Genomic DNA, 22,953 nt, shown 5'->3' with positions numbered 1-22,953 from the left:
AGAAAGTGTGTGATGTTGGAAGTTACATCTGTATTATTTTCTCAGCAGTGAGCTGCTGTTGGAGAGATTAGGGGACATGGCTTGCATTTGGCTTTTATTGAATAGAGAAAGTACCAGAGAGGCTGATTTAGAAGCAAAATGAGAGAAATGTGCAAAGCTGTAGAATTCCCTGCCCCCCACTTCTCTCTTCTCTCATTTTCACCTAAACTCAGCAAAAGCAGGTCTGTCTGCTCCACTCAGCAAGTCTACATTCTACTCTTTAGATTCCAGCTTAATTAAAACAAACAAGCAAACAAACAAACAATCAAAAAAAAAAAAAAAAAAAAAAAAAAAAAGCAAAAACAAAACAGGAAAGAAGCAAAAATTTGCCCTGGCTTTCCTTTCAGCCCTGTTGGCTTCTTCCAAAAAGCTATTTGTACCTCGACCTGTCCACTCCTACCTACCAAGTCTAGGGCCAGAAACACCTATTGTAACCGTATTCTTCCAGGGTTGGAAGGGTTGTGGAGGAAAGGGTTGCAGTTTTGGAGCTTCAGGGACTCCAGCAGGGTTGGTGAGGAGACAAGGATCCAAAAGAATTTGTATTGGTGGAAGCAGACATGCAACTTCTATGAAATCCTTGGGTTTTAGGATTCCATCTTCTTCTTATATTTTGCGGCTGCCATACTTTCTGGTCAGGGGGTGGTTTCTGGATTTTCATTAGGCCAGAAGCAGAGTTCCAAGCAGCAATTAAAAAAAAGATCAGAGGTGTTGGGGCTGTGCAGATTTGTGAGTTGGAGGCCAATGTTATAGGGGACAAAGAAGGGCCTCCACAGAGGGCGGGTGCTTAAGGGGTTGGGTTGGGCCTAGAGACTCCCCTCTCCTCCTGTTTCAATCTTCTTCACAGAGGACTCCACTGATTCTGTTAAATTATTTTTCACAACTATGTTATTTAAAATTTTGTTTGTTTTTTTGAAACAATTTCAAACCCACGAGATTGTTTCAAGTATAGAAATAAACCATTTCTTCTGACCTCTTTGAGAGTATGCTTCTAGGGATGCTGGCAGGTGTATCTTTCAGGGAAGACCCCCTCTTACCTTTTCTGGCTTAGTTTTCAGGCCCTTGGGGGGTATGCTGGATCCTAGCGTCTTACCTTGGTCAGTTTGAAATAAGAATGACTTCCATAATATGTCTCTTATGATGGTGAGCCTTTTGAAAATCACTGGAAGAATGCCCTTCAATTTCGGTTTGTTTGGCATTGTCTGTGATTGAACTACGTTACATAGGATCACCAAAGTGAAATTCCTCTCTCTGCCTGACTCTTCTATTCCTTGTTCTGACATGCCAACTTTACACTCATTTGGACAGGCCATCTCAGTGTGTCCCCAATGTCACTGTTTTCCTTCTGCAATTAATTAGTATTTAGAAGAAAGCATTTATATAGTATGGAGGCATCCTCTTCCTTTAGACTCTCAGTTTGATAATTTTTGTCATTGTTTGGTTTTTAAAGATTTATTAATTTATATATTTTATGAATATGAGTGTTTTATCTGCATGTACATTTGCACACTAGAAGAGGGCATTAGAACCTCTCAGACTACAGTTATAGATGGTTGTGAACAAATATGTGCGTTCTGGGAATTGAACTCAGGACCTCTGGAAGAGCTCTTAACCACTAATCTACCTCTTCAGCCACCTCTCCAGACCCTTTAGTTTGTTAATTTTTAAGGACACACACACACACACACACACACACACACACACACACACATATTCAGCCTTCCTTTGATGCTCAGGTCATTCCTGATTGGCCAGTGCATACTTTTTACCTCCCCACTGTTTTCCTTGTTTTTTTCTTGCTCTATGCCCAGAGTATTGTTCTGGAGAACAGAGGCTACCCTGTCGCTCCAGTAGGGTTCATCTTAGTAACCCACTATTGTGGAATAATAAGGATCGGGGAAAACAGATAGGTTGAATAGATGTTTATTCAGAGAGAAATAACTTACAACAGAGACAGATAAATGCCAGCAGGTTTCTGTCCCAAGGATGCTTCCAAATGCTCTCTGTCTCTGTCCAGCCAGAGAGAGAGCACTCTGGGGTCCCCTCCCTCAGACCTAGTTCCCCCAGGTCACGAATGTACCTGTCCCCACCTCCAATGGGCATGGTCAGTGCAACAGTGTGGACAGAGTGAGTATCTCACTACAACGCACAGTAAATGTTAGGGTTAGGTCATTGTCTCTTGGGTCTTGTTTTCCTAGGGCCCCAAGGAATTTTTCCCCAAAGTCTACACTGAGCTGTGGCTTTGTGGCATTTATATTATTTATTATTTTACTTGAGTTTTCCTTCTTGCCTTTCTTGACTTTGCCTTAACCCTAGACAGGAGAAAAAGGAGAGGAAGATGAAGGATTGAGATAAAAGGTAGGAAGTTTTTTACCTTTAGAATAGCAAAGTCTAACTTTATACCTTACTCTAGGGTTCAGCTGCCCAAGCTTGCTCTGCAAAACCACTTCAGAATGACTGGGGAGGCTACCTCTTTAGGAAGGGGACTGCATAGGCAGGTGCAGAGATACTGATGTATGCCTAGTTGATCATCAGGGATGATGGTCCAACCTTCTGCTCAGATGCATATTAACTACTAATACACTGCGACACTACCTTGGCCGAAGTAGAAGAGCATCTCATCTGTAACTATCTGGGTCATGGGACTTCTTGGCTCATGTTGGCTGCATGGAGCTACAACTGTCCCTGGGCAAGGAACAAGAGGCAGGTTTCACCTGCTCTCTGTGGCTCATCCCACAGCACGTCTATGTAATCATCTTTTCCCTCTGTCCTCAGGGACTGAAATGAATCTGGACATAAGTTCTCAGACCTAGGATAGAAAATCAAAGGTGGCATGCTGGGACTTTTGCATTGTACAGCAGTCCCCAGAGGTAGGCCCCAAGTTGTTGGCATGCTTTCAAGACCTGGGACTCACACACCTATGGGAGGAAGTTTATCTTTTCTGGGCAGTTCCTATTGTCACAATGTTATTTTTTTAAAAAAGATTTATTTATTTGTATTTTATGTGTAAGCTTTTATGTGTGTGCCCCATGTGCATGCCTGGTACCTGCAGAGGCCAGAAGAGGATTTTGGACCCACCTGGAACAGGAGTTAGGAATGATTATGAGCTTCCATGTGGGCAATGGGAACACTACCTGGGTCCTTTGCAAGATCAGCAAGTGATCTTAACCACTGAACTGTCACGCAAGCACCCAGCATCTCTCTCTCTCTCTCTCTTTAATGTAAACATCCACACGGTAATTCTATTGAAGTAAATCTAGAATCTTCTCCTTATTCAGCCTCATACTGAAATTTGAATCTTTACCCTATCTTTCAGTTCACCCTGTAAGGTGCTGGCATGAGTTCCTTTCATATCTTTTATTCTCAGGGGTCTGGGGGCACATAAGACTCTGTAAATGGTGTCTTCCTCTTCGACCAGGAAGAAAGTCAGGTTTACCAGCCTGTCTCCTGCTGTGGGTTTACCTCTGAGATTGCATATGTGTGTGCAAGTCTTGCATGGGCCACTTGTATGCATTATTGACTTTTTTAAAAAAGCAGTTTTATTGGAATATAATTTTGTTTTTGTTTTTCAAGATAGGGTTTCTCTGTGTAGTCCTGTCTGTCCTGGAACTCACTCTGTAGATCAAGAGGATTTCAAACTTAGAGATCAACCTCCCTCTGCCTCCCAAGTGCTAGGACTAAGTGTGTACCACCATGCCTGGCTTGAAATATAATTTTCATGTAACTTCAGTTCATTAGAGTAAAACCCATTCAAGTTAGTGATATTAATGTATTTATAGAGTTGTGCATCCAACACTACAGTCTAATTTTAGAACATGTTTTCTTTTATTTTATCCCAAAGGGAAATCTTTTACCATAAGCAGTTATTCTTGTTTGCCTCTCTCCTTTTAGTCCCAGGCAACTATGGATCTATTTTCTGAATCTATGGACTTGCCTGTTCTGGACGTGTGTGTGTGTGTGTGTGTGTGTGTGTGACTTTTTTTTAACTGATCATGTTTAAAAGATTTGCCCACATATAGAGTATATAATTACACCATTCTTTTTTATTGACAAGTGCTATGTGATCATATTTTGCATTATTCATTTCTCTTGGGTAAATATTGTCTTTGTCACTGTTCTATTGCTGTGAAGAGACACCATGACAAAGACAATTCTTATGAAAGAAAGCATTTAATTTGGTGCTTGCTTGGAGTTTTAGAGGTTAAGCACATTATCATCATGGCAAGGAGCATGGTGACATTCAGGCAGGTGCTGAAGTAGTAGCTGAGAGCTACATCGTGATCTGTAGGCAAAGAGGGAGGGACTAGGTCTGGCATGGGCTTTTGAAACCTCAAAGCCCACCCCAGTGACACATTTCCTTCAGCATATCTCTTAATCTTTCTAATTCTTTCAAATACTGCCACTCTCGGGCGATTAAGCATTCAAATATATGAGCCTATGGTAGTTATTCTTATTCAAATCACTACAAATATCTAGATATCTAGGAATAGAATTGTTGGGTTAGATGGTAACCCAACAAATCTTATAACTGGGGTTGCTTGGTGATTTAGAGCACTTGTTACTCTTGCAAAGGACCTGGATTAGGTTCCTAGAACCCACATAGTAGCTTACAACCATTCCCTCTTCTGAACTCTGTGGGAACCAGGCATGTACAGGTGCACTGTCACACATGCAGATAAAACACTCATACACATAAAACAAAAAAATAAATCTTAAAGAAAACACCTTGAGAATTGCTAGCATATTTTCAAAATGACGGCTATTTTACATTTCCATCAGCAACAATGGAGATTCCAGTTTCTGTAGCTCATAACTCATACTTGTCTGGTTTTAAATTTGTTCTAACCATCTTAGTGAGAATGAAGTGATAGCATCACAGTTGATTTGCATTTAACTCATGACTAGATGTTTATTTAGGTTTTTAAAATATGTATATTATCCACTTATATATTATCTTTGGGGTTTCCTTAAAGAGAGGGTTCTCTTAGTAGGTTTCCCCAGGTGAATTGTCTTGAATCAAGGTGATCCAGGAAAAACTAAGGAGGTCCTGTTTCCCATGATGTTGTACAGTGGGATGCCATGGTCTAAGACCTGAGACAGGGACCAGCAGGTCAGGTTTTGTGTTCTTCCTGGGAATGCTGCTCCCATACCTGGGTGTACAGGAGTAGAAGGATGTGGGTCCCATCATCTGGAGGATAACTGGGCTGTGTTTGTGTTCTTACCTTTTCCTAGCTTGTATTGAGGTCTTGGTCTTGTGAAGCTCAGGCTAAGAAGACCATGATTGCTTTGCTGAGTTTGTTTGTTCCAGAGAGTTCCATAACTTCGGATCTGGGACTCCTGTGGGACAAACACAGAGGTCATGGTTAGCATGGAGGGCTAAATGTCTCCAACAGAATTTATAATAAACACCCTACCCTGGCCACAGGGTGAGGCTGTTTACATAGAGGAATAGGATTCTGATGAGCTCATCAGACACCTCAGAATCCCCAAAAACGGTCTTGCTTGACCAAAACCTCTTTCTCAGTCTGATGGTAAATGTGGTGATGGTGCCAATACCAGTGCTACCCTCAAGCATCACTAAGGGCTCTACCAAATGTTTTTCAATCTCCAAATATCTACTGCCATTTTGGTACAAGGCTGTTAAGTAGTAGTTGGGAAGGTGACCCTAGGGTCAGGTCAGCATATGGGCTACTTGGTGGTACCATTGTGAATCTGTGAAAAGCATAACTGTTGGTCTCTACACTCTTGGGCAGGCTTCTTCTCAGATTAGTTGGTCCTGAATGCTGTTCGACTTAGTGTGGAATATGGACTTTATAGCGTCTAGACAGTAAACCAAGGGCATAGCATGCAGAGTCCATAGGGCAGGACCTGGCCATATGTAGGTCCCAGTTTGGATAAAGGGGTCATAGCAGAACCTCACACTGCTGACATTGTTGCAAGAAACTTCCTGGACAAAGGAAGCAAAATTGTGTCATGCTGGTTTCAGATCCTTTTATACAAAGTTCAGACACACAAAATGCTGTGTGTCAAGCATTTTGATGAACTGTGTGTTCTGTTTCTAGGGGGTATGAGGAAAGGCTTATGTTATGCTCTTATTCTGAGATGCTCATTGGCTTTGTTACCACTGATATAAAAGAGCTACCCTTTAAGGAGTGGGTGATTTTAAGATCTTGTTACTTTGCTGTGCAGATGTGGTATCTCAGGTTGACTAAAATCAGTGGTAGTTTTTGGGCTAAAGGTGGTGAAGAATCCCAGTGGACTTATTTTCAAATTTTTAGGAATGATGAGGTTGGGGGAGTACAGTACACCATTTTATCTGTCATCACATAGAACATTGGAAGTCCTTTTTCAAATATATATGTGGATCATGTCTGTTATCTTTTGAGAAGAAAAAAAACCTATAGAAGCCTCAGTGTAGGTAGCTTCCTGGATACTTTTCATAGTATAGACCTTAAGTACTTCCTTCCAATGGTCACTGAGCCATTTCCCAGTCACTTCACATGTTTGTGTATGTCACTATAACAAATAATTTTGATTTAGCCCCATGAAAAAGTCAGTGAACAGGTTTCTGTAGCATTTTTCCTGGGACAGATATTCAGAATCAGAACCCTGAGAACTTCACAGTATCATTATCTCCTAGTTCCCTAATGGCACAGTGGGGACACATGGTAACCCTTATATGCCAGTGCCCATGAATAGTACCTAATAGCTGGTACAGTTCTTGCCTGTTCACATATGGAGTTTTTCAATTATATATTCTTCCCAATGGGGCAAGGTTGCCTGGCCCCTTCTGCATGGGTCCCATTCTTAGATACCTCATGTTGTCAGTGGTAGTTGCCTAGTGGTGCTCTGGGTGACCAAGCGTTAGGTTACAGTTCCTGATATAAGGCTCAAGGATACATACATACATACATACATACATATATACATATCTATGGCAGGTATACCTGCACTAAATGGTACCTGATACCTGCTCAGTGATGATGACCATTAATCTCCCTCTATAGATGGGACCCAAGACTTTGAATTATGAGAAAGATTTTGAAACTCACTCCTTTATGGTCAAGTGAAGCCTGTCCTCAGCATTTTCATATATGGGACTCACAGTTCAAAGAGAGGAAAGCATATAGTAGGTACAAGCAGGATATGCGAGTCCTATAGGCTTATTGTTCCTTGGAAGACCTTGTACCTTTGGCAGCTATATCTAATTCCTTCTTTGCCTTGGCTCATGAAGGAAATATGAACTCTTTAAGGGGATGGAGATATTTACAAGGAGGAAAAGGATGCTCTGGTTAAGATACGGGGTTACTGGGGCCAAGAGGTAGAATTCTGGATGAAACCAGTACACCACCAAAAATAGGTGATTGTGGGAAAAATAATGTCTATGATAACATGTACTTGATCTGTCTTTAGCTAAATATAAACATACTTCCAAAGAAAAGAAGAATGTAGAAATATTCATTTCCTGTTTTTATTGTTGGTTACTAATGACCTTCCTTTGAAACTCTGCAGCATAGAAAGCAGGTTGTCATGGAGACAGGGAATGATGTTCGGGGGAATAGGTACACAATGCATTTCTTTGTCATGTCCAGATGATATATTCAGCTTCTGCTTAGATTGTGAATTTATGTGAACTATGAGAATTTAAATATTAACTGTAGTCATTGCCTTGGAGAGAAGTATAAACCAGGAGGAAAAAAGACACCGAAAAAAACAATGAGGACTGATCAGACCCAGGGCTCCTTGTAGGAGGCAGTGTTATCAGAGCCGATTGGGCCTTTCCTCAGTCAGAATGCTCTGGAGAAGTTGAAAGACATAAAGTATGTTTATTAAGCAAATGGATCTGAGTTGTACATTCTTTGGGGATAATAATAGATGCAGTTATGATTGTGCAGTTACTCATTCATTGGTCAGTTAATTTTCAAAGTTTCTCAATGCCAGTTTTTTTTTCAAGGTAGTTCTCCTATGAGCACACTAGTGCCCTTACTTGGAATAGCCATTTATATGAATGTCTACACTTTGTGACATGTGCAAAGTAGCCATCAGATGTGAGACCATGGTGTAGAACTTCTGCTTCCAAAGCATAAGGATTTCTTTCTTTCTTTTTTTCCTGGGACAACCATGAGCCATAACTTTCTTTGTCTTTTTGATATATTCCAGAGACTGTATAAATGCTACTCTAAAAACTATCTTGCATTTTTCTCTTTATCTTCTTGGGTCTGCCTGGCTGATATTTGTCAGAGCTCCCTTTTATGAATCTCTATTCTTTTAAACCCCCAGAAAATGAGTTCCGGGGAAAACTTCTGACCCAGAGGTGGACACAGGAAGATAAGACCAGCAGCTGCAGAACTGAGAAACATTTCCTGTGCAGATATAACAAGGTAAGAGCTTCGCCATGGGTGCTTCAGAGTCTAGATGAGAACCCAGATCACCTAGTCATTTTTTTTTAGTTAGAGGAAAAAGAATGACTTGTTAGATAAAACTTCATGTGATGGTAGATTCCCACTTTTCAGCCAGCTCCCCAAATTGTGTGTTCATACTCTGACTCAGTCATGTATGTTGGCACCTGTTGTTCATTCTCCCTGTCTGGGCCTGGGTGAGCTCAGACTCTCCAGGGTTTGACAGTGAATTTAGTGAATTCTGATGCAGGGATCTATGAGGTCTGCTGATCTTTTATTTTTATCTTCATAAGTGTGGAAGATGATGCACCCCTCCTCATGCCTGCCCAGAAATCATGATAGATGTGACATAGGGTCCCTGCTTCCCAGGGACATTCCTGAGCTTGGGGATAGTGCCTATGTGTATGACCATGGTTTTGGCCACCAACTTTCTGGTTTTACAACTTCCCACTGACTTGCTCTGTTCGAGACCAGCTTTCCAGAGCATGTGGCATCAGAGTTGGGAGTCAAGGTAGAGAGAAACATGGGGCATTTGTACCTGGAGGTCAGGGCTAACCTCTTTAAAAATATTTTGGATGTACTTATTTTATGTCTATGAATGTTTTGCCTGCATGTATGCATGTGCATCATGTATATGTCTGGTAATTGCAGAAGTCAGAAGAGAGCATTGAATTCCTTGGAACTGGAGTTACAAGTAAGTAGATGTTTGTGAGCCACTAAGTGAGTGCTGGAAACTGAATCCAGTCCTCTGCAAGACTAACAAGACTGAGCAACCTCTCTAGTGTCCAGATGTCAACTTCCATTTTATTTTACTATGTCTTTGAGATGAGGTGTGTGTGTGTGTGTGTGTACCATGTGCACTCCTGGTGCCATAGACCACCCTGGAACTGGAGTTACAGATAAAACCCACAGGTGCCATGTGGGTGCTAGAAATTGAACCTGGGCCCGTTAGAGGAGCTGCTAGTGCTCTTAACCACTGTGCCATTTCTTCAGCCCCCAGATGTCAACTTCTTATCTGACATGTTGAGGTTTTGTATTGAGTGTCTCAGCTAACACCTAGGCATGGCTGTCAGCATAGGGACATCCCAGATACAGATAGCAAAGACCATGTAGTTCAAGGTAGGATGGCATCTGCTTGTATTTTACTATTAGAATACATTATTTTTCCTTTGTTTCTAGCGGTGAGAATGTACATTTTAACAGGTCTATTATGGTTACTTTGCTAAGTACTCCCACATATTTTGGTTTCTTATCAACATGTTGAATGTTCATATTGAATGTGTATCTATTTAATTGTGATATCGTGTCTGTTCTGAAATTTTGGTATTGTTGATGTCTTAAATATTATGGTAAAATATTATCTCCATCACTGAATATTTACCTCTCTCACTTCACCTTACTCTAGCCCAAAGGATTCCCCAAGTGACACAGGTGTCGGATCATGTGACCATGAAAGTGGCCCAATCTAGGCTCTGAGCAAAGTAGTTCCAGTGGTTGCTTGGTCAGACTGGGCTAGGAGGACAGTTATGAGCAGTTTTTCTGCCAGCCTGGTCCCACTCTTGTTTCCCCACAGCCCAGGCACTACATGCTCAGAGGACTTGAGCCTGTCATGTGACTGTTCAGACTGCAGGTGCTGGTAATGAGTGTGGGACTGACACTCAGGCCCTCTTAGCAGCAGTAAGGCTTCATAAGTACATCATCTGTAAGCCAATATCTTTGCTTTGGACACATCTCTGAGTTCAAGGCCAGCAAGGTAGAACTACATCGTGAGTTTCAAGGCAGCCATTACTTGGCGAGACTCTGTCTCAAAAACAAGCAAGCAAGCAAGCAAGCAAACAAACAAAAAGATGAGTAAAAGGCCAGAAGAGGAGGGAAGGTGTGAAAGGGCTGGTGGCCCAGAACTGAGGAGACTAAGAGGCTAGTCACCTAAGATGGGGTGTGAGTAAGATGAGGAGTCAGCTGGGAGGATCAAGGAGTGGGCCATATAATAAGACCTCTGGTGTGCTCACCCTCTGAGTTCAGCATAATTCAGGTAGTTGGATAGCTCAGGACTATGTGGGGCTGTCAGAGAAGGCCTTGTTGGCATGTTAGGGGAAACCATGTGTTGGTATGTTAGGCACAGATGGTGATCCTTGAACCACTTCTGAATCTGAGAACAAAACTTTTGGTCCCAAGGCATACACTACTTAGTGGACAACTAGAGTTATGGAACAAGGTAATACCAATTTAAAAGAAGTACCTTCAGTGAGGGAGGTGACTCTCCTTTCTAGCTGTCTGACTTGATGTTGTTGGATTATACCCTGGAGAGATACAAATTCCATTTATAACTAGGTACACTTGTAATCCCAGTGTTTTGAAGGATAAAGTGGGATTGCCGATAATTCAAGTACAACTTGGGCCTTATAGTAAGACTATGTCTCAAAGAAGAAATAAAGAAAGAAATTTCTTTTATGAAATTTGAAACAAAAGCCTAATAAGTGGTTAAATTTTTTTGATTGGGGGTTGGAGTAAGCCAGATCTCATGTTTAGAACTGTCAAAAGATGCCCCCTCCTGAGGCATTTACTGAATAATGCCCTATGGGTGGTGACATTTCTATACCATAGGAGGTGGTTGGTCTACTTACTTGTCAGACACACAGTGGGAACAGAACTGTCACTGCAAGGAACAAGAAGGTACTATAATGACTCCCAGTAGGATACAGGAGCATGGACACATGAGGTTCAGATAATAGGAAATTGGCTTCTAAGGAACCTCAACATTGTTCTGTGGCCACGAGCTGACCTGGAGGCTTAGAACTCATATGCAAAAGGAAGGACAAACATAATGGTGGGAAGTAAATGGGATCAGGACTCTGAGGGTCCTTGTTGGAGTTTTTATGGAGGAGAAACTAAGGCTGGTGCTGGAAGGATGCTTATAAATCCTAAGTGGGGTACCTCCTCCTCTGTCCCTGTGGTGGACCTGGACTTGGGCCTCCACAGGCTAACATTACTGTCAGGGAACGAGACAGTATTCCCTTTGGCTGCCACAAGGAGAGCCCAAACAAGGCAAACCATTTATTTCATTTTACCCTCAATTGAGTGAATAATATACTGCCAAGTGCAGTAGCATGTGGGATGGCCAATTTATGCTATCTTTTTACCCCATTTCTATTCTTTCTCTGGGCAGGGATGAAGCTGAAATTACTCCAGGTCTCCAGAGGAAGTATGTTGTACAAAAATCTTAGTCCTCTATTAGAGCATTGTAATTCATATGGTGGATTTAAAAATCGTCCTAAATTCATTCTAAGTTTTCAGATTTTCTGGTTATTAGAACACATTTTTTCCCTCTGAGATAAGTGTTAGTATTTAGGCATCTGTACTGGACTGTCCTTGGAGTTCTGACAGGATATCAGCTGTAGCCACTAAGAATACCACCTGTGGGTATTCAGTATATTTTCTTTTAAAAGCGCCCAGCCCACCTCCCATTCCTCTCTCTCTCTCTCTCCTCTCTCTGTCTCTCTCTGTCTATCTCTGTCTCTCTCTCTTTCTTCTCTCCTGCTGATCCTGTCCTCAGAGGCCAGTCTCCCCCCTCCCCATTCCCTCTTTTATGATACCTTTCCCTAATAAAAACCCCTCTGCTTGAACCTGTCAAATGGTGTTCTTTCCTAGCACACTGCTTTTCTTAAATTACAACAATAGGGTAAATTACAACTTGGCTGGCCTGGAACTTATTATATAGACCAGAATAGCCTTGAACTCACAGAGCTCTGTCTGCTTCTGCCTCTCTTTAATTCTTCTGGGATTAAAGGTGTGTGTTACCACTCCTTGCTAGAGAACATTTTAAGTAAAATAAAACAATAAATTATCTTCTTCCAGTCCAGGGCTAGAATAAATATGCCATGGCGTCAAGAGGCTCAGAATCTCCTACCAAGCCTCTGTAGCATCTGCTCAGTTCCCTCTGACATACCTTTCCTCCACCAGCACCAGCTTCTAAGATGGTTTTGAATGTCCCACATGCTCACTCTTTCTTCCTTCCACCTGCTCTTTCTGCATGATGTGCCCTGGGCAGCTCTCTGCAGGAGACAGTGAATGGCCTCACATTTGTGAAGGAGGGAGCATGAGATGGAACCTTTTGGGAGATGCGCTAGTTAAGAACAGAGAGATATGGTTAGTAGTCGGAAGGATGGCAGACATCTGACCACAGAGTTTGAGTTGGATATCCAAAAGTGCTCTTGGATTCTGGGGCTCACTCACCCCAATCGTGAGGTGTCTGTCCTGGATATTCTTAGGCATGCACTTGTCAGCTCACTGTTCCTATCCCCACTTAGGCTCTCAGGGCTCAGCAGCTCCCGCATCTTTGTGTTCATTCCTGAATGGCCTCACCATCTTCCTAGAACGATATGCAAACCTTCTAAGTCTGGGTCACCTTCATCTAGGGTTAGGTTTCAGCACATATTCTGGCCTTGGATAGTTCTTGGCCATCAGTACAGAAGGTAAGATGTAGTTAGGGAGCCCTTCTTCCTGGAGGGTGTGGGTAACTGGTCTCAGAGGTCAAGGTGAAGGTCAACAAAAACTAACTGACTTAGGGAATCCCTGGACCTCTAGAAACCTAAACTATGATTATTGTTTCCTCTTCCTTCCTTCCTTTTTTTTTTTTTTTTTGAGATAGGGTCTCATTATATAGCTCCGGATAGCCTGGAAATCGCTATATAGTCCAGGCTGGTCTTGAACTCAGAGCTCTGTCTGCCTCTCCCTCTCTAGTGCTGGGATTAAAGGTGTGTGCCACCATGCCTGGCCCAAAAATTTCTTTTTAAGGACCAGATATTTGCTGTTGTTTTGGCTGTGTTGAGTTCTGAGTTTATTCATCAGACAACCAGAACAGAGCCAGGAGTAATCTTCAGGTTTGGAAGCTGCTTGCTGCATTTGCTATTTTGGTACTTGACTTTGAAAAGGTTCAACACAGTTTGGCAAATGAGTATGAAAGTGGGCTAGTTATTAAGTTTTAAAAGGGCCCGCATGACTGGTTTTGCCTTTACTAAAGCAATACAGAACAGATCAAAGAAGAAGAAGGGGGAGGGGAGCAAAGCAAAGCAAAACAAAACAAACACCCTCCAGTGAGACTGCTTTTAAGGATAATACCAAGAAATCAAGTTTAGTGCTTGGGCGGTGGGTGACACAGTTCTCTCAGGCTAATGTGACAGCCATGGCTGAACACATGTGTTTGCATTTGGAGATTATTTTCTAAAATTTTCCTATGTAAGGCAAAAAGATTTTATCAAATCTCAGAATGAAAGATGTAGTCTATCAGCAGTATGAAACTGATGTTAGAGAAACAGAGCTGATGTTGCTCATAGGAAAGATCCCTGGTCTCACAGTGGAGCAAGATTCTCTGTCTCGCTGACCTGAACAAGGGGGAGCTAATGGATCCCTAGATTGATAGCTGAGAAACCAGCATTGGACTGACTCAGATCCCCTGAACATGGGTCTCAGTTAGAAGGCCTGGACAGTCTAAGGAACCACTGACAGTGGAACCAGGATGTATCCCTGGTGCATGAAAGGACATTAGGACCACATTCCCCATGGGATACTCCCTTAACCTAGAGGCAGGAGGGAGAGCCTAGTCCCTACTCCAAATGTCTTGGCAGATTTTGTTGATCCCTCCTGGAAGGCATCACCTTCCCTGTGGAGTAGGGGAGGAAATGGGATGAGAGGGTGGTGGTGGTGGGGCATGGAAGAAAGAGAGGGAGAGAGGGAGGGAGAGGGAACTGGGATCATCAATATGTAAAATAAGAAGAAGAAGAAAAAAGATTCTCTGTCTCAACAAAGGGACCCTTTTACCCTCAAGGTAAGAGGGAGTTATGTGTGGGTTATGCAAAAACAGGAAGTCCTATTTGTTTATTCTTGGAGAAAGTAAAAGGTTTTAAAAAATAAAGCAAGGGAATATGAGAAGTACCTCACTGCCTTTACATCAATGAGTTGCCCCATAGGCAGGGACCACCCCTGTATGGAGCAGGCAGGAGGTCTTGGGGTCTGCTGCCATGCAATTATTCGGTGAGTCTGGGCAGTGCTGAGGACAGTGCTTCCCTGAGCATGATAGCCTAGTGGGTGTGCTACCTATAAGTAAGAGGTTTGTAGACATCTTCTGTAGTGCTTTGTAAAGGAAAGCATGTGAGTTGCCCACACATTTTGCCAGATGCCTCTACAGCAGCTACCACTGCCAGTTTCAAGAACTGAGAGGAAAATCGCCCCTTGGCATTGAGTTCACAAGTCATCTTGATTCTAATAAATGCACTCTCATCATATTAAAGAGTCTGGCTTTCTCTCCTACAAGTTCAGGAGTTTCCTTCTTAAAATCAAAGCTATGCACACTGAAGAGAACTTCTCATACATTGAATATTTGATGCAAGTAAATTGCAAAGAGAAGGTGCTCAGGACAATGAATGCCACAGCTGTTAGCTTCATCAATGGGAGCTCACAGTTTGCAAGCAATGCCCACTACACATCCCTGTAACCCTCTCTATTCTTTGCCCTTTGAATAATTTATCCACAGGAAATCCAAATTGCCAAGGCATACTTTAATCTAGCAGAATGCCTGCCAATTTCCTTGGGAAAACTGACACAAAAAGCTATAGATTACATTTCAGCTGAACACAGGCATGGGGCAATCAGATGCATTGTGTGCCCTGCCTCAGAAAGCGTTGTGCACAGCCTCAGTGCAATCGACATTTGAAGGCTCATAGATGTAATGTTGTCCTTTTGACACCTGCTCCTCTCTTTTCTTTAAATGTGAGCAATTGGTCCACAGGGAGCCTCTGCTTTAAAAATAGAAATTATAGAAATTGTCTCTGTTCTATGGGAAGTCTATAAAACACATGGCTTATAGCATTGTGCTCCACAGTCTGAAGTCGACAGGTTGCATAAGTTACCCTGGTTTTAATTTTTCTTCTTCAACAAATTATATAAAACACTGTATGCTAGACTACTTCATGGAAAAATTCACTTGTGAATTTCATCTGCCAACTGAGGAATTCTGTTTTCTTTATTTCTAGTTGGTAAGGTAGACAGGTTTGTCTCTTGCCATTCCCTTCCTTTTGCAATGTATGCCATTTTCTTGCTTCCCCCTTTTGCCAAACCACTCACACAGAGCTTTGTTGTCCTGGTGGTATCTAGTCTGGGACAGACATTGATTTGCCTCCTATCTGTCCTGACTGTGGAGACAGTGAAGTCTGGACTGGCCACCCTTCTGCTTGGGTGCACACCTGCCCCTCCCAGTCCTACTATCTGTGAGAGGATTTTTTTCCTCAAATCACAGAGCTTTCCAGTATTTTATCTATTTCTTCAGATTTGTCTGGTGACACAAGATGAGATTCACCTGGGGACCCTCTTCCTCAGGTATGCTCTATCTATGGCTCTAGTCCTTAGCAGGCCAGAGGATCTGCGGGCCAGTGTTGCCCAGGCTACCAGTTTCTACCCATATGACCCTAGTATATTAGAAACATGAAAACCTGTGCATAATGGGAAGGAAATGTCCATGAAAGCCAGGCCCTGGACTATGCTAATCTGACCCAGTTCTGTCTCCAGCAGTTGAATCTATGGTTAGCAACTTGTTCTGCCTGGCAAGGTGAGCAGTGGCTGTTACTCTCTGTCCTATATACGTATAATATATAGATATTATAAAAGATCTATACACATGAGGCTGTGGCTTTTGTGGGCAGATAGGAACCGGAAGCAGTGTGAATAGAACACTGCAAGGGGCTAGGAAGAATGGATAAGATATCATTAATCCTGATGGTCTCTACCCAGCAGAACCACTAACACTCTCCCAACTTGCTTCTTTTGGTCCTATTCCTGCTGTTCATAGATATCTTCCTATCATCATCAAAGCTTGAGTCAGAAAATGGCCAGATGTCCCCGATGGTTCTAGACATGGCAGGTGTTGGCCCTGGCTGCTTCTTAACATTGTGGCTGTTTTTTCTTTGCAGATGAGTTTAGAGAGTGATGACAAGAGAGCCCGCACGCGGTCCAAGACCCTCCGAGGTGAGTGCCAGCTGTCTGGCCTGGTCCCATTCTTGGCAGCTGCCCTCTCTGGAACTGTTGATATCATTGTCTACAACCTCCTCAGTAGTACAAATTACACCATAAATGCTTACATCCCAGTAGCCTTTGGTCTACACTAGGCACCTGGGACTTTAGGACTCTTCAGTTGTTCCCCAGTGCACCTGAAGTCCTTTTCAGCTCATGCAGATTTGCCTCGGACAGAAATGTGGGGGCAAATACAGTTCTATGGGAGTGGAGCCTGCTTAGTGTGGAAAGGAAAGGCCCCTGACGTTTGGCCAGTATCCTCATTTTCCCCAGAGACCACTGTTGGTGCTATTGGGGATTTGCAGGTTGTTGGGTGGACTTGGCAGTGGGTGGAGGGGAGGGCCAAGACCTGTTCACTCTATTGAGACCGAGCCTTGTCAGGTGGTGGTGGCACACATCTTTAATCCCAGCATTTGGGAGGTAGAGGCAGAGGCAGGTGGCTCTCTGTGAGTAAAGGTCAGCCTGGTCTACAGAGCAAGTTCCAGGGCACCCAGGACACTCAGGGCTGTTACATAGAGAAACCCTGCCTCAAAAACTAAAACAAACCAAAACAAGTGACAACAATAACAAAAGAGACTGAGCCTTACCTAACAGGCCATCTCCCCAACCCCAGCTCTCTTACCTGGAACTTCCTGTTGAACCCAACAGGGTTACTTCATAGAGTATCCAGGAGCTTTGAGTATATAAGAACTGCCTATTCTGGCCCATCATTGTGATCAGCCATGTCTCTGTTGGTCCTGGTCTTTGTCCAACTTGATCTGGTAGTTAATATCTCCCACTAGAAAAACTGACATCTATCTGCAATTAAAGAGAGATAACACCCTGGGCCCAAGGGTAGAGAGAATATCAGGTTTTCTCTGAAAATCTGGTGTGTGTGTGTGTGTGTGTGTGTGTGTGTGTGTGTGTGTGTGTGTGTGTGTAGGGGTCTTTGCTGAGGGAGAAGCTTTCTCCACTGACCTCAGGGGATGTTCTTGTAGGTCAGGAAAGGGTGGGCATCTTGACTTGGAAAGGTCTTAGTTGTTTCATTAGGTTTATGCTTCTAGGGAAAGATGATTCTAAAAATTTAAGGCTTATGTGTGTGTATTTCCATTTCTCTCTTTATTTAACCCAGGACCCCCAGAGACCACAGGTGCAGACCTCAGGTAAGAGAGTATTCCTGTTTTCATGAAATTGCTCGCCACCTGCTGGCACGTACCCTCGCATTATAAATTTTCCCACAAACTCCCATTTTCTCTGAGGAAACAGCTTCTCTCTGTGCATCCAACTGTGCTTTTCTTCAGCCCCAAATTGACCCTACCATAGGTGACCCTCACACCGTTCTCCATTAGAGTTTAGACTATCATCATGGTCCTCAAAACCAGCAACAAGGTGCTTTTGGTGATTTTTGCAGACGTGCCATTCACTTCTGTGTCTACATGTTTGCTGTCCACAGTGCCATGTGGTGATGATCTATAAATAGCATACATAGCTTACATTGGCTGTGGTGGGAGCATTCTTATTTTTTTGAAACAGAGTCTCCTTATGTAGTTCTGCAAGGCCTGAAGCTTGCTGTATAGACTAGGATGGTCTAGAAAGATCTACTTGCCTCTGCTTCCCAAGTGCTGTGATTAAATGTGTGCAACACAATCTCTGGACATGAGAACATGTATGTCTTACTGGCACATACTCTTTTCCTTCTCCAAGGGCCTGTTTTCCAGGACAGCATAGTGTAATCTGATAAACAGACAAGATCTCTGTTTGGGTGGCAGCTCACACTGTGGGTGTGAGGATAGAGACCATGACTCACAAAGGTCTTGCTCTTATGGTTTGGGAGAAGAATATCATGTATGTGCAAATCATGTAAACTCTTTTGAATGCAATCCTGAATGTGGTAATATTTATGGATAATGAACTTATGCCTTTTTGGCTCAGAATAGTTTAACACTGTAGTTTAGGCGGAGCTCTTAGGAGGGCATTTGTGCTGGAAGCCTTTATCATTTATTACAGAAGTAGCAATTAATATTCTAGGTACCACTCCAGAACATTTGTTACTGTGAATTTGACTGTAGATAGAATATATACTAGGTGCTTTGTATTCTCAAATAGTCCCCAGAGAAAGGAATCCCTGCAGTCTCCGGATCTTACACTACATAGCCTTAGTTCTTTCCCTTTGATATAGTGCTAAGTTCCCTTTAATCAGTTAACAGCATGAGTTGCAAGCTACATCCTCTCTGAGACTTAAGTTTACCAGGATGTTTTGCATCACATCCAGGGGAGAGATGTGAGGTACCTGCCCACCTTCCTGGCTCTGAGAGATAGGCATGCCCTGTTGTTAGAGAATTGTTAAATGTGCCTATGTGTATTAAAAGAAGAGTGGGATTAAAAAAAAAAAACCTCAAGAGAACTTTTAGAAGAAGGAACTTTTGGAGGCTTTTAAGAAAGAACTTTAGGGAGTTTTAAATCTTAAAGAGAGCTTTTGAGAGGGAACTTTTTTGGGGGAAGCCCCCATCTTTGAAGAATAAAGAGCCATGAGAGGAATGAATGTGTAAGACAGTTTATTTCCCTCCTACCCTCAGACCCCTTTTAGAAAAAACCCCACCTGCCTGATGTCTAGCCCTAGCCTGGACCCTGAGAGGGTATCAAGGCTGGAACTTGAATGTTCTCGTTACATTTGTTCTCTGGGAAGCTGAAGGATGGTTGTTACAAGGTTATCTGAGGAACTTGGACTAGAATGAGCAAGATCTAGCTAGGTTTCTTGGCCCTCTATAAATTTTCCTGTGTCCTAAATTTAACACTAGTTCTTAGGAGAAGAAATAGATTTAATGGTTTTCCTTCAGCATCCTTGGAGAACATCCATTACAGGATATCAGAGAGGTTCTGCTGAGGTGGGAGTTAGGGGAAGTCTGGGATTAGTATCTTAGAGACACATCAATGGCTTGGTTAGGGTTGCCCCAAATGTATTCTGCAGCTCAATCTTTGTCCATCTGGGATCCTTCCCTTTTGAGCCATAGCTAACTCTTGCCCAGAGGATAGGCAAGTACAAGAATCCTATCCCCCATGGTTGAGGAGGGAGTCATTCCCTTTAAAAGGGGAGTAGCTAGAGGATGGTGCTCCAACCTGGGATTTGGATTGTCTCCAAAACTGGGTTCCTAGATGCCTGTGACTTGTATTTGTACCCTTTAGAGCTGTATCTAAAATGCCTAATTAAAGGTGGTCATCAGCCAGCCCTCTGTTCTACACTTGCTCCATTTCTTTGTGTCACTGATCCTGGTTTTAGCTACATAGGACCCAAGACCAGACTTGGGGATTCAGCTTTTGAGTGATTATGAGCATACACAAGCATCTATGTCTGTCTATGAACTCCTGTGATTGCCTAAGAGCACAAATGAACACCTAGGGTTGTATAAGCATACATGGACACCAAGTGTCAGAGAAAGGATTACTTTGACTTTGGCTTTTCTCCTACTGTGTATAGGAGACTCAGGAAATTTAGAGCACCTACTTCTGCCCAACCCTAAGAGTTTGGAGGCATTAGTAGATGATAGTGCACATGAATCCTCAGTGTGCTCTAAGTACTCATATGTGCTCATAGATGGCCAAAGATTCTCACGTATTTTATAAGGGGGCACTGATGCTAGTGTATACTACTGGGTGCTCTTGTGTACTCACAGATTACCCTGGGAGGCTCAGGACTGGTGATATCTGCTCCTATTACAGTATCTAGAGGCCCTGGCTGGATTTCATGTCACTCTGCTTGATGTTTCTGGTTTCTCTGTTTAAGGAGTCACCAGTTTCTGTCCAGATGGCCTTGCCAGCTTCATGTACTTGGGCTCAGAGCTGGATGGGAAGGTGCAGGCCCACCTGGCTGGGGACCTTTTCTGTACTTTTCTAAGTTGAGTACCATAGTAGCTTGGAGTGAGACAGGGACAATGCCAGTGCCCTATAGCCCTGCACAACAGCTGTTGCCTAATTACCTGATTAACTAAGTGATTAACTGACTAATTGGGACCTCAGCTTCAAATCCCAGCAACAAGGAACTGTTTGTGAAAAGTTGCAAAGCTAATTCTTGAGAGAGTGAAAGCAAACATGAGCTGGATTTTACAATAGACCAGCCAGGGGCAGCAATAATTCCCCATCTCGAAAATAAATCTGATAAAATGTCTTTTGCTTTTTCCTCCTAGAAACTACCAGGGGTATCCACACAGAGATGGGGTAGCCCCTTTCATAGTTCCCAAGAGCCACTCTCGATCTGCTTCCCTTTGCAGACTTTTGGAAGGTGTGCTGTATTTTAGAAGAACCAATACTGATCCCAGATAGGAACTCTGGTCCACAATAGCAATTCTGTTAGAAATGGGTTATTTGTCTCTATTTTGGGGAAGGTTCATTTCTCCCACAGGGGGCTGAGGTCTTATATGCTCCCTAACATGGCCTCACAGACCATCTTGCTGGTCTACAGTACCATGAATTAGCTAGCAGCTTCTTGCACCCACAAAACTCTGAGCTGTGGTAGATCCTTGTTTCTCATACCACATAGGGGTACTTTCCTCTATAGCTGTTCTAACCTGAGTATTCCTGTGGGCCTCTTGGCTGGGCTGTGTGGTCAGCGTTAGTGCTCATGTTTAGAAGTTTTCATTGGTTTGGTAATGTTGATGGCTGAAGGTGAGGAACTTCTGAGGGTCTAACTTCCATTCTCTTGTACTTACCATTCTGGAAAGGGGTAGAGGCTAACCTTCTCAATACTTCCAACAAGTTTTCTGCCAGGCAGGATGGGCATCTCTTAGTGCATTAGTCCCTTGCTATGGGAAAGCAGAAACCTACACAAGGGGGTGAGTACTGGAGCAGGGTCACTCCTACAAGCTGTGGTTTTGGTTTGGGCCACACAGACTCCTTCTTGATTGGGAGTCCCAGAACTGCTTGGTAGAAAGGGAGTACAAACTATAGACCTGGATGCTAAGGCACCACAGCACCAGTGACAAACATGGATTTCTATGCTCTGGACTTGGGTAAGACAAGTCATGAGTCCCCTTTAGAAAGGGGATACTTGCATTTCAAGTCCCCTGAAAGCCTGTTGGAAGCTGGTGGAGTGTCTACTGTGGGAAAAGAACCCATCCAGTAGATGCCTTAATCTCATATGTACAGAACTTTAATTAAACACATAAAGTTGTAACTAGCTCTTCATTTGTTTAAATGGTCTGAGTCATTTACTAATTTTCATTACACTGCCAGTGTCCATCTTGAGATGAATCATTTGGAGAGCCTTTCCTGTTCTTCAGGGTGAGACCCAGATTTTAATACCTAAGGTGATATCTCTTGCTTTTTCCCTCCAGCTGTCCTACCCCAGGATGTACTGGTTCAGGACATGTCCGGGGCAAGTACTCCAGACATCGAAGGTAAGAGGTCCTCCAGTATCCTCAAAGGCTCCCAGGAAGGAGGTTCAGGGTTCTCTTCCCAGATTTGGATTCTTTTGTGGATTAAAAACTTTCTGTTTTGTCTGTGACTGCTGGGGCCTTCTAAGCTCTAGTGTCCTCCACTAGTCTGTGTTCCTGTGGTGCCTTTACTGAGGTGAGCCTGGTCAGGAGTATGCCATGAGGAGTGGTATGTTACCTGTCCTTGGCACCTTTGTTTTTCCAAAGGGACTAAACTAGTTCAGGACTCGGGTATATCTTTATGGCAGAGTGTAAGGCAGGCCTGGTGCATATAAGAGAGACAGTGTAAACTACAGCTGTCAGGGGACATCTCTGGGTGGGTATATGTGTGGAAGTCTGAAGGCAGAGAAAGAAAGGGCCAGTAAGGGAGGAAATGGGCTCAGATAAACTTGGGAGTACATGTGGGATAGTGGTTTGATCTAAGGAATGGTTTACAGAGTAGCAGTCCAGGCCAGTGAGATCTGAATTCTCATTCCATTTGTGGACTTGGCTCACTGTAATGCAATTTAAAACACAATCAGGAACTTTTAGATGTGTGTAATTAGATGTAAAAATTTAAATACATTAGCATTTGAGGCTTCCATTTGAGAATGGCTATAGAAAGAGGGACCCTTAGAATGTCCTCCTGCGTGTCTCAGGGGGCTGGCCTGGCTCTTGGCATCACCCATCTTCCCTTTCAGCTTACAGAGTTGCCCTCTGGCCAAGAAGAGAAAACTGGAGGATGCTGAGGCTGAGCACCTGGTATCCAAGAGGAAGTCACACCCTCTGAGGCTGGCTCTGGATGAAGGCTACCGAATGGACAGTGATGGCAGTGAGGATGCTGAGGTGAAGGACGCCTCTGTTTCGGATGAATCAGAAGGACCCCTGGAGGAGACTGAGGCTGAGATGTCAGGACAGGAGGAGATTCATCACCCCCAGCCAGCTGAAGGTACTATGTTGCTCTTTCTCTTTTGAATAAAGGCTGCTTAGTGTGGCCCTGGAGAATTGCAGCTTGTGAGGGGGGTAGGGGGAGCTCAACTCAGTGCAGAAAGCTGTCTTGAGAACAAGGAATG

At 43.2% G+C, this 22,953-nt stretch overlaps 1 protein-coding gene across 1 annotated transcript in view; it reads left to right on the top strand.

Moving 5' to 3' along the window:
• Positions 1-22,953, top strand: part of Myt1 (myelin transcription factor 1) — a 57,135-nt gene that overhangs the window by 6,142 nt on the left and 28,040 nt on the right. The window contains exons 2-6 of the mRNA XM_051184049.1: positions 8,317-8,417; positions 16,397-16,451; positions 17,608-17,638; positions 21,803-21,865; positions 22,582-22,829. Of these exons, the coding sequence (XP_051040006.1) occupies positions 16,397-16,451; positions 17,608-17,638; positions 21,803-21,865; positions 22,582-22,829 (397 nt within the window). The 5' untranslated portion in view covers positions 8,317-8,417. The remainder of the gene's footprint in view (positions 1-8,316; positions 8,418-16,396; positions 16,452-17,607; positions 17,639-21,802; positions 21,866-22,581; positions 22,830-22,953) is intronic.

Source organism: Phodopus roborovskii, unplaced genomic scaffold, assembly GCF_943737965.1.
Source record: "Phodopus roborovskii unplaced genomic scaffold, PHOROB, whole genome shotgun sequence".
NCBI classification, from domain to species: domain Eukaryota; kingdom Metazoa; phylum Chordata; class Mammalia; order Rodentia; family Cricetidae; genus Phodopus; species Phodopus roborovskii.
This window is presented reverse-complemented; position numbering and strand designations above follow the sequence as displayed.